Genomic DNA, 12,091 nt, shown 5'->3' with positions numbered 1-12,091 from the left:
TGAGGGCTAGCTGGAGAGGATTAGGAGAATGACGTGGAATTTTCAAGAAAATATATATAGAATGGGTCACATGAGGCAGCCAATACAATCTTGATATTGATATATACATTGGAAAAACTTTTAGATTTTGAGACTTTTAAGAAATCATGCTCTAAAACACCCAGCCAGGGGCGCTGCAGACACAATTAAAAGGCAGTACAACAAAACACCAGGCGCTGAAAGATGAGTTTGATCCACACAAATACAGGACCTGCTTCGTAAATAATAAATGTTAGCATGTATTTATTCTGAATGCCAGCACTGATGTTAAAATTAACACAAAACTTATAATATAATTGAACTTTATTGATCTCACACTGGAGAAATTCACCTCATGAAAATCATAAAAGCACTGTGTGTTTTTGTTAAATTATAAGTAAAAAATTACATCAGGCTAAGTTAATAAACTCTGACATAAAAAAAGACATTCTGAAATGAAAAATAGAGAAATACAGCCATTAAGATATTGAACTTGTAAATTGTAGCCATGTTAATTATCTTTAATAAGTTGCCAGTAATATGTCTCTTTAAGAATTCATTTAGAAATAAATATATTTAAATCCCTTTATTGTCCCACAAAGGGGAAATTAACCATCTGTATTTTAACCCATCCCCTTTGGGAGAAGTAGGCTGCCATTGTGTGGCGCCCGGGGAGCAGTGTGTGCTTAAGGGTCTTGCTCAGGGACCCAGAGTGCACGCTGTGGGGATCGAACCAGGGACTTGTAACTTTCTCAGAGCACAACCGCACTGCTCTAGCCAACACTCAGCATAAGCAATGTTTGGAAAACTTGCGAGACCAAGCTTTAAAAGGGCATTATTTACATTGTTGAACAAGGGAGAGGAAAAATTTACCATGAGATTCTTTGGCTGTATGATTCTAAAGCTAACAATTAATAAAATACAGTAATGACGGAACAAGTTGAAGGGTTATTTTGTATGTATCTTTAAATTTTTATGATAGCAAGGGGGGGAAAAACAAACTTAAAGTACATAAACTTATGATGAAGCACATGTTTTGCCTTTAGGAATATCATCAGTTTCCAGTAGGGATTCCTTCCATGTTCTGTTAGTAGACACTTTGCTTTTCTTCACGAGGGTAACGTCTCAAGAGCTCCTCAGCAATTAGGCTTTAGATTATTTACTCCAAAGGTTAAATGAAATGATGAAAAATTTTTTACTGATGATCTAAGCATTGTTAGATTTAATAGCAGTAAATGTCTGCTAATTTATTAAAACATTGAACAGTCATCTGCTTATGGCATATTTACACAAAGCTATAAACAATCAAATGTAGACGTTCTAAGGTCAAGATAAAAACAGTCCATGAAATATTGTAACATGAATCTCTCCTGTCACAGTGCTCTGTGGGTGCAGGGAGTCTCAAAGCCATTACAGAAGCATGCAGGTAACCAGGCTTTCAATTTGAACTTGGGTCACAGAAAAGTAGGTTAAGTGAAGTGAATCTGTTGCTTAACACCAAACAGTTGGCTGCCATATTTAGTGGTAGCCGACAGTTGTAAACACAGTCTTATCTTAGAGACTGAATAGCTTGGCGGAGCATTTGCTCACTGTTGACACAGGTTTGTGTCAGAAAGGGCAGCTCAGCTTTGTTGATATCACTGCCAGTTAGAGGATACCAAAACTTTGCACTGATATGCAAGGCAAAGTTTATCTCAAGGAAAGCAACAAAAAAACAAAAAAAAAGAGAAAAGAAACCCTACTGAAAGGTAAAAGTTAATGCAGGATATTAACAACTTCCTCCTTCAGCAGCATTCACACATGCTAAGTATACACCTTTAAAAGGCTCACACATGCACACAGGCACACACAGGAGCTATTGTGTCTGAGATTCCTGGCATCTGGTGAGCAGAAACCCTTTACTGTGACCTCTGACCTCAGAGGGCTGAGAGTCGCAGACTGACATGAAGCTTTCAGGGGAACTTTCAGGTGGCTTAGAGAGCTGTCAGTAGCTGCTTTTTAAAGGGGTTATTGTATATAGCATTCAGAGGGGCTTTTTTTGAGCCGCTGAGGTAAAAAAAATACATTCCCTTTTATGTAAAATCATAACGCAGAAGCATAACCTGACCCTAAGAAAGGTTAGAAGAATTCATCCCTTAAATTGTGTACACTTATTGAATAGGGAGAAAAATGTCACATTTACAATTGCGGCAAACATAATTTTGTTTTTATAATAACAATGTGCAGGAACTTGTTCATTTGATATTCCTTCCCCGCTGTTCATTGGGTGTGTTAATATAACATAACAAATATGTTAAGGTTTGCTAACCCACATTTTTTAACTGTAGAAGACAGGAGAGCATGCGATTCAGGTAATTTGGATAAGTGTTGGAGTCAGGATGGCAGAAAATATCTTCTCACATCAAGTTATTTTTTCAAAATTTGCTGTGACTAAAAACATCATCTGTTATAATTGGTGCATTCTTTTTTTTTTTTTTTTTGATGAAGTATACTTCTGCCAAATAAATTCAGGATATTCTTTTATCCCCTCTCTATCCCAATCCAGTCCCTACTGCCAAGATAAAGCGGGTCCTTTCCCAGCCTCGTTTAAGATGGTTCCAATTATTTTAAACTTTTTTATTGCATGAAAAGGTTATTAAAATGCCGAAGTTGGATTGTTTAGGTATTTTTAGTGGAATATGTTTTATAAATTAATGTAGTCAAAATAATAGTTTACAATTTCTTAGATTTTGAAGGGTTTCCATAACAATATTTAATTAAATGTAGTTGATTTTTTTTTTCCAATTTGCTCAATGATTTTAATTAGAAAGTTCAGGAATTGTCAAATTGTAATTTACACCTTCCTGTTTCTCTGATGTATATACAAATGGCTGCTAAAAAAAACAAAAAAAAAGTATTTTCTATACTACTAAATAGGGCTGAAACAATTAATTGGATTAATCGATTATTGAAATGATCATCAACTAATTTACTAATCAATTAATCACTAACTGGAGTATAGAGACTCTAAAACATGTCTTTAGCTGTGAGAGCAACAACTTAGAGCAGTAATTATACCAAAATTGGGAGAGAGAAAAAATATAAATATTTTGCGTTTAAGATTTTAAAAATCTTTCCCCGGTTAATATGCTAAATCCAGATCTCCTCAAGTGGAAACATTTTAATGTCACCTGGTTTAATTTTGTAAAAAATTCTTCTTTGATGAACTTTTGGCTATCCGAATATTAATAGATTAATCTGAAAAATAATTGACTAATTAATTTATTTGCAAAATATTCATCTGTTGCAGCCCTACTACTACTACACACTAAGCAGACAGAATAACGGGCCATTCAAATAAGGCAGCTGTTTTGATCTTCATTAATCAGCTGAACATTGACCTTATTTATAGTCAATAGGAACAATAGTTACATAAACTAATAAACCACCAGAAAATGGAACAGAACATATATGAAAAATGATATAACTACTAAAGTAAAGGGTTTATTTATTTTATTTTATTTTGAAAGTTTCTTTACACATTTTTCCCAGTTAGGGTGTTAAGGCCAAAATTGTGCCTGTCATGTGGTGTTTGTTGCCCTTCCATTCACAGAAATGGTGTAACGTTGCACATTGTGAACCTATTTAACATGGTAGTTATTCTGTAAAGCTGACCCAGAAACAGAGGGACAAGCTTTTTTATTGACTATATTTCAAGACAAACTGGTTGGTAGAGTTTGAGTTATTTCCACAAAGCAGACACTTCAAGGCTTGAAACCTGCCGGTGTTTCCTGTTGTCTGCTTAAAAACTTCCAGTGTTATCTTCACTACCAAGCCAGCATTCCTGCTGTGTTTTCTTGTAGGTTGGCATTCCAAATGGCCAACAGAAGCTCTCCTCTGCTTGCTGCTGGTACAACACCAGGCTGACTGGCAAGCTTCGTGTTGCTGTGTTTCACCATGGTGACACTATCACAAAGGGCTCCAGCTGGTTCACAGCGGGAGTCTGCTTGAGTGTGACAGACAGAAAGAAAGAAAGCATAAAAATAAACCAAGAGAGGAGACAGAACCTCATCCCTCCTTTTTTTTTTTTCAATCTCAGTCTTTCCCTCTCTTTTAGACCCACCCCACTCGTCCAACCTTCACCCCCAAACAAAGTGCAGCTGGGCTCAGCCGTCACTCCTCCACCATCCACCCCCATTTCTTTATCATTGTATTTGTTTTCGGAGGGCAGTGGATTTCCCCTTGGCCTCCGCACGGGGGAGCTTGCTTGCTCCTCCAAGTCAGCCAGCCCTCTTAAACCAAACCATCTGCTCTTTGAAGTGGCCTATCACAGATCCCCAGATTGGAGGTTACAAAGCAGCTGTCTGCTTTCAATCTGAGCACCGTGATTAAAACAAAGGAAGCAGTGCACACCTATGCAGACACACAGTGTGGGATGTAGTCATCTGCAGAGTCAAATATAGAGCCGGAGTCTGGGATGGCAAGTACCGTTTTTGTGCTGGGGCTGGAAAAAAATGAATGGAGGCTGCTTTGTCTCGGGGGAGGGAAGAAGGCTTTCTTTGATATTATCAAAGCCAAGGGAGGGGAGAGTGCTCTGCCAAAAAAAAAAAAAAAAAAAAAGAGCTGCCCTTCACACCAGACTGTCGGCATGAGACTTTTGAAGCATTCCTCAAAAAGAGAGGGCTTTGGCAAGTTTGTCATTCACAAACTCCTCTACTCTTTTGGGATAACAATAGTCACAGCAGGCTGCAGCTACCTCTGTAAGGCAGAGCTGTTTGTTGGGATGGAGGGGAAAATTCCTCAAGACCATTCCTGTTAAGTGAGAGAGTTGTCCTTTTCCATTGCATGCAAGATAATATGTCTCCTTGTTAATCTTTGACATTATTAGGTGAGGAGAGCTTTCCTTAATCATTGTGAAAGGATTTGATGGAATCCTGTGTTGCATTCCTGATTAACTCCTGTCCTTGGCTGTCTTTGCATGTGTGAGGTCTGAGGCAGTGCAGCTCTCCCAATGAATTCACCTCTTCAAATCAAACTGTTTTTTTACCATTTCTTACCAGTGATGGTAAGACCCCCCCCCCCCCCCCCCCCCCCAAAAAAAAAAAAATGGTAACCACATGTCTTCTTCAGTAGAATTTACAGGTGCTGGTCATAAAATTAGAATATCATGAAAAAGTAGATTGATTTCAGTAATTCCATTTAAAAAGTGAAACTTGTATATTATATTCATACATTACATACAAACTCATATATTTCAGATGTTTATTCTGTTTAATTTTGATGATTACAAATGACAACAAATGAAAATCTCAAATTCATCATATCAGAAAATTAGAATATTGTGAAAAGGTTCAAAATTGATGGCCCCTGGTGCCACACTCTAATCAGCTAATTAACTCAAACCACCTGCAAAAGCCTTTAAATGGTCTTTCAGTCTAGTTCTATAGGCTACACAATCATGGGGAAGACTGCTGACTTGACAGTTGTCCAAAAGACGACCATCGACACCTTGCACAAGGAGGGCAAGACACAAAAGGTCATCGCTAAAGAGGCTGGCTGTTCACAGAGCTCAGTGTCCAAGCACATTAATAGAGAGGCGAAGGGAAGGAAAAGATGTGGTCGAAAAAAGTGTACAAGCAAGAGAGATAACCGCACCCTGGAGAGGATTGTGAAACAAAACCCCTTCAAAAATGTGGGGGAGATTCACAAAGAGTGGACTGCAGCTGGAGTGAGTGCTTCAAGAACCACCACACACAGACGTATGAAAGACATGGGTTTCTGCTGTCGCATTCCTTGTGTCAAGCCACTCTTGAACCACAGACAGCGTCAGAAGCGTCTTGCCTGGGCTAAAGAGAAACAGGACTGGACTGCTGGTGAGTGGTCCAAAGTCATGTTCTCTGATGAAAGTAAATTTTGCATTTCCTTTGGAAATCAAGGTCCCAGAGTCTGGAGGAAAAGAAGAGAGGCACTTCATCCACGTTGCTTGAAGTCCAGTGTAAAGTTTCCACAGTCAGTGATGGTTTGGGGTGCCATGTCATCTGCTGGTGTTGGTCCATTGTGTTTTCTGAGGTCCAGGGTCAACGCAGCCACATACCAGGAAGTTTTAGAGCACTTCATGCTTCCTGCAGCTGACCAACTTTTTGGAGATGCAGATTTCATTTTCCAACAGGACTTGGCACCTGCACACAGTGCCAAAGCTACCAGTACCTGGTTGAAGGACCATGGTATCCCTGTTCTTAATTGGCCAGCAAACTCTCCTGACCTTAACCCCATAGAAAATCTATGGGGTATTGTGAAGAAGAAGATGCAATACACCAGACCCAACAATTCAGAAGAGCTAAAAGCCACTATTAGAGCAACCTGGGCTATCATAACACCTGAGCAGTGCCACAGACTGATCGACTCCATGCCACGCCGCATTGCTGCAGTAATACAGGCCAAAGGAGGCCCAACTAAATACTGAGTGCTGTACATGCTCATACTTTTCATGTTCATACTTTTCAGTTGGCCAACATTTCTATAAATCCTTTGTTTTTATTGGTCTTCAGTAATATTCTAATTTTCTGATATGATGAATTTGAGATTTTCATTTGTTGTCATTTGTAATCATCAAAATTAAACAAAATAAACATCTGAAATATATGAGTTTGTATGTAATGTATGAATATAATATACAAGTTTCACTTTTTAAATGGAATTACTGAAATCAATCTACTTTTTCATGATATTCTAATTTTATGACCAGCACCTGTACCTTTACTCCAACGTATTCCTTTGCACCGACCAGCACATTGTTGACAATGGCCTCTGATGGATGGAGAGCATGTCACGGACAGGAAGTCTGCACTCCCACCCCCATCGTGATGTTGAAAGGCAGAAACATTAAGCGGGCTTGTGTCTGTATTCAAAGTGTTTCTCTGCAGACCTGCACCTTCGCTCATGTGTGAGTGGGCTAGTCCAGACTCCTGGGTGTTTATTTAACCTGCCCTGGCATTCAAAGCCGCTTGTCATTCTCTGGAGTCCCTAGCTCTGGCCCTGACAGCAAGGTGGGATGCTACTTGCCAGCTCCAATTTCATAGAATGCTGTATTGAGCAGATGAAAACCCTCTTTAACTCCTCAGATGGCCAGGGAGAAGTGCACAAACACTCACACACACCCCATCACACACCCTTGTGTGACTTTTAGATTACTTCAGGGGATAGACTGTCTGAAAGCAGCTGACATTTTATCCTTTGAACCACTTGGTTGTTAGGGGGAGGACCTCACCCGCCCCTCAGTGCATCTGAATGCCTTTTTTCCCCTTAATTCTTAACAATTATGTTCCCAAAGGCCAGTTAAAGTATTACTACTACTTTATCAGATTTATTCCAGGTTACAAGCAGAAACCTCTGTGTTTTTGAATGGCACAAAGAAGGACATGTTTAGGAAGTCAAAGGAAAATGATGCATTGTTTTCCAGATTTTTTACATCTCAGAATCTACTTTCCTACCTCATACACTGATACCCCAAAATAAAACGATTCACACCCCAGAGGAAACATCTGTTAAGTAGATTTAATTTGTGCGTAATTCAAGATCAGTATAAACAGCATTAGTAAGCAGGGATTTCAGCCTTTGGATGGGAAAAGCAGGTTGAAACATGCCCAAAAAGACTATTGAACCAGAGTGATCAAAATAAAATTCCATTTCTGTGTGCAAAAAAAGCTTTTCTTCCCTCCTTCCTTCTACTTCACAACTGTGTGCTACATTTGGTGTTACTTTAAAATGCAGAAATGTCCCCTGACACTGTTTGTTGCTGTAGGGGTTAAACATTTTAAGACATGCTTACTTACTTTATTTTACCCCTAATTGGTTTTGGTCATGTTGGATTCATATGTTGAAGTACAAACCTTGTTTTTTATGTCCCCTATGTCCTTTAAAGACCATCACATGAGCAACCATGATCTCATTACAGTAAAGCTCATCTGACATGTATTTCCAGCTTGTCAAAACCTGACTGAAACCTTGTCTGGGATGATCCAATCCCTGCTGTGGCAGAAGGCGGCGGATGACTCGGGCAAATCAAAATCAACATGAAGTCACCCCTCTGTTCACCTTCAGTATGTCAGGACACAAAGCGAACAAGATCCCGAGCTCTAATTGTTTTTGGACTCTGGTTCTAGGGCTGGGTGTGGTTGTCAACAGGTTGTCTGCTGCACGCAGAGCCACAATCTCACCGGGGTAGGATGTTTGGCTTTTGCAGGGATTAGAAGAGAGCCAGGAAACCCGCTGACCTACTTTTCCCATAGAACATGTAGAGCGTGCAACCTAGTTCGGATGACAGTACCATCCAGAAAAGGAGATTCTGTGTCATAACGTTGTTAGGAGATGGCCATTTTGTTTTTGGGGGGGTTTTCTCTGCTGGAATATAGAGAGGCTTCTGAGTCAGGATGTGTGAGAGTCTCCATTGTCTGTACAGGACCTGTAGTTGTAACATGAGAAGGAGGGAATGCTGACAGAAAGAATGAGCGTGTTATAAAAGACAGCTCTCATTATGTCTTTTTTTAACATTCATTCAGGTAGAATAGAGATCTGTTGTGCATTTCCATGGCGTCAATTAACCTCTTTTGTAATTATTTGTGCTAGCAACAGACAAACAGGTGAGCAGGCAAACATTTTGTCTGTATTACCATTTTAAAGACTGTCGGCGTGTAAAAGCCTAATCGTATAGATCAGTGGGTCCAAGAAGCTGACATGTTAATCCTATTACAAGATGAGTCTTCGATTTGCCAAAGTTGGCCCTAATTCCACCAATCATTTGACTCCAGTATTTCAGCCAAAGGTGTGTGTTGATTGACTATAGAATGTGGGGGAAAAGAAGCTGAAAGATGTTGGGCCAAATGAGAGTTCTTTCACTGTCCTTTATGCCAGTACCTGGGATGGATAGGTGATTGACCAATCAGGTGGCTTGTTTTTCCGTTATTGGCTCTGATCAGTTCTGAGCAAACCAAAAGGAAGAAGTCTTTTTATTTCTAATTTATAAACTCATTTGGTGCATATTGTCCTAATTTTACAGAACTCAATAGTTTTGGACCTTGTTTCATGAATCAGTTGAATTCTCCAATTTTTTTTCTCCTTTTTTTTGGATTCAAAAGTAGAAAGTCTACAGAAGAAATCATTACCAACTACAAAAAGCCTAATCTGTAAATCCCCAATGCACCGGTTAGCCCTCTGCCCTTATCTTGTTGCATAAGAAGCAGATGCTTAGGAAGAGTGGTATAAATGAAAAGAAATGGAGTGCTAATGAAAGTGTTGGTAAATTGTAATTTTAAAAGGTTCATATATTGATATCAAAAGCCCTTGTTACCATTTCTTAACCTATGAAAATTAAGGAACAATTAACAGACATTTTCTTTTCTTTTCCCTATTTCTAGCTAGAGATTTGTTCCAACTTTTAAAATGGTTTGATGTTTGTTCTTAATTTTATTTTTTTCTAGTCTCAATAAATGTTCTCAAATTGATCATGATTTTAGAAATATTAAGTGAGTGATTAAGAATATTTAAATAAAAGGCTAATTTTGTGGAAAAGCTTTTTCATTGTCAAAACCTAAATTATCAAATACCAACAGGCAAAACACTTCAAGCTGTTGCATGAATGAAGTTGTATTTACTGCAGGTACACATTTATTTATGTTTTTTTTTTGGTACTTTTTCTGCAGTGTCATCATGTATCACCACATACAAAAAGACTCCTCCGCCAGTTCCGCCAAGAATGACCCCATCCAAACCGTTCATCTCCATAACCGCACAGAGCAGCACTGAGTCAGCCCAGGATGCTTACATGGACGGAGGCCCTAGCCAGAGAGCGGGCATCAGCTCCCAGCAAGGACTCTCCAACTCCACTGAGAGCATTGACAGCATGAAAGCCCTGACGGCGGCCATTGAGGCAGCCAATGCTCAGGTGCATGGCCCGGTCAGCCAGCACGTCACTAACAGCACCATCACCATCACTGCCACGGCCACCACCTCTGTCACGGCTGAAAGCAAGGCACAGAGAGAAGCGCTTAGAAAGTGCCTCTCCATCGGGATTCAGGTTTGAAGAAAACCATTTTTTATGCTTGAACTGAAAACATACCCCGCCCACAGTTCTGACAGATTCTTCTCTCCCATTAGGTGGACCCAGAGGAAGGAGGGCCAACAGATGAGCAGTCTAAATTCCAGTCAATAGGAATTCAGGTGGAGGATGACCGATGGTGAGTGGGCACACAAAGGGAGAAACCTGATCAGTCTAAAGGGAAGTATACACTAGAGCATTGGGCTTGTGTAGACATACAGGGTTGGTGGTGTGGTTTGCAAGCTCCTGACCCCCAAACCCCTCCTCTCACACTGAAAACTCAGCAGCTGTCCCCAGTTTAAGGGAGGTTGGCGTCAGAGTCCCCTCATCCAGGGGCCCCAAGCGACAGCTGGGCCAGAGGATGTGTGTGTGTGTGTGGGGGGGCGGGTTGAGAAGGTGGAGGGAGAGAAATTTGACAGCCATCTCTTGCTCAACACATAGAACTTTGAGATGTCTCTGTTTGTGTATGTTTAGGACCGAGGAGACAGCAGAGCATGCATGTTTTATTGGGTTTGTTTGTCTCAGAGAGACACAGAGGTTCTCTTTTTGCACCAGTTTTAGGAGAAAAGGCCCAGCTTGAATGTTATTTTAGTATAAATTCCTCCTGGTCTACTTTTATTCCCCCTGTTAATACAGTGAACTTCTGTTCAGTAGCCAGTACAAGTTTTCAACTTGTCGGTCATGTTGCTGTTTGTTTCAATATTTCAAGGAGATTGACTTTAATCAAAGATGCCCAGGAGGGCTGAGTCCAGCACTTTTTCTAAATGCACACTTGAATAGTCAGAGAATGTAAGGGGATTTCCTCAAAGAGGAGGTCTCAACTGATCAGCCAAGCTCGGATTTCCATGAGTCGCCAAGCCAAATATTAACTCATGCAGACACCTTTGAGTCTTCCTTGGCTGCCTGGGACATTATGTCTGCCTTTTCTTTCATGGTTAATGTTTAGTTTCTTGAACTATTTATTCATGGTGAATATTAATTATTTAGCCACTTAAATAAGTCTACTTCCTTGCTTTTGGATGTTTATGAGCATCTGTTGGTTATGACTGTCCTTGCTATCTCCAGTAAGAAATGTAAACAAGCTGTATCTGACTAAGCCAGAGGACATTTTATTTATTCTAAATATCTGGAAATAAAGGATTCAGCTTTCATCATCTACTTTTCCTGTTTTAAGAAACATTTAGCCATCAAATAAAATTTGCATTCCAGTGTCTTAAGCTTTCAGGAAAAGGTTTGGACTTTTTGGTGTCAGATGGCTTTTTAATCTGAGCCCTATGGTGACTCAGTCCTATGGTGACTCAGCCTTATGGTGACACAGTCATATCAAGTCCTCCTGGCAGACAACTAGGCTTCAAAACCCTTTCCTTGTTATCTGACTAATACCTTTTTCCCACTGGCTTAAAAAACGTTTAAACTCATGAACAATCGGCTTTAAGTGTCGGTGGGAACAACTCACTTACCCATGTCGACATTCAAACTGCTCTGCTCCCATCGGCATGCAATTGAAACATCAGACCCACGTTTACCTGCTATTTCACATACCATCGACACAACTTACGGATATAAAGACATTGTGGCAGTCGTGTCTGACCATACAAGTCGACACAACTCTGCTTGTATTTAATAAATATGGCGCAGCACTGTTGAGAGAAATTCAGAGGGACAAAAGAACAAAACGATAAAACACACTTAATACTTGCTGGCTTCCTCACATGTTTCCCTTCATTGTTTACTTTCCTGATTTCTGTCGCACTGGTGACATCATCAATCCTAACCAAGTGTGATGCCATCAAAAGATATGCAGCAGTGGGGGGTCAGAGGCCATACATCTTGCCGGGGGGGGGGGTTATACCCAGCTTTTTTCACAAAAGACAGCCAAATGCTTATTGTTAGCGGGTCAACCCATGTGGGAAAAATCCTGTAGTCAACCGTCTAATTTCAGTGGGAAAGAGGCTTAAGTTAAGCTGAGAAGAGAATGGAAAACATAATTATTTTAGCTAT

The 12,091-nt window shown here is 40.1% G+C and overlaps 1 protein-coding gene across 2 annotated transcripts in view; it reads left to right on the top strand.

Annotated features, from left to right (window-relative positions):
• The window catches only part of dlgap1b (discs, large (Drosophila) homolog-associated protein 1b), a 136,845-nt gene that overhangs the window by 116,928 nt on the left and 7,826 nt on the right, over positions 1-12,091 (top strand). For both annotated transcript variants that reach the window (XM_038289017.1, XM_038289018.1), the window contains exons 7-8: positions 9,696-10,069; positions 10,150-10,229. In XM_038289017.1, the coding sequence (XP_038144945.1) occupies positions 9,696-10,069; positions 10,150-10,229 (454 nt within the window). The remainder of the gene's footprint in view (positions 1-9,695; positions 10,070-10,149; positions 10,230-12,091) is intronic.

The sequence above is a fragment of the Cyprinodon tularosa genome, unplaced genomic scaffold, assembly GCF_016077235.1.
Source record: "Cyprinodon tularosa strain WSP-4 unplaced genomic scaffold, ASM1607723v1 ctg260, whole genome shotgun sequence".
Taxonomy (NCBI): Eukaryota; Metazoa; Chordata; class Actinopteri; order Cyprinodontiformes; family Cyprinodontidae; genus Cyprinodon; species Cyprinodon tularosa.
The sequence above is the reverse complement of the archived record's forward strand: the minus strand, read 5'-3'. Positions and strand labels throughout refer to the sequence as shown.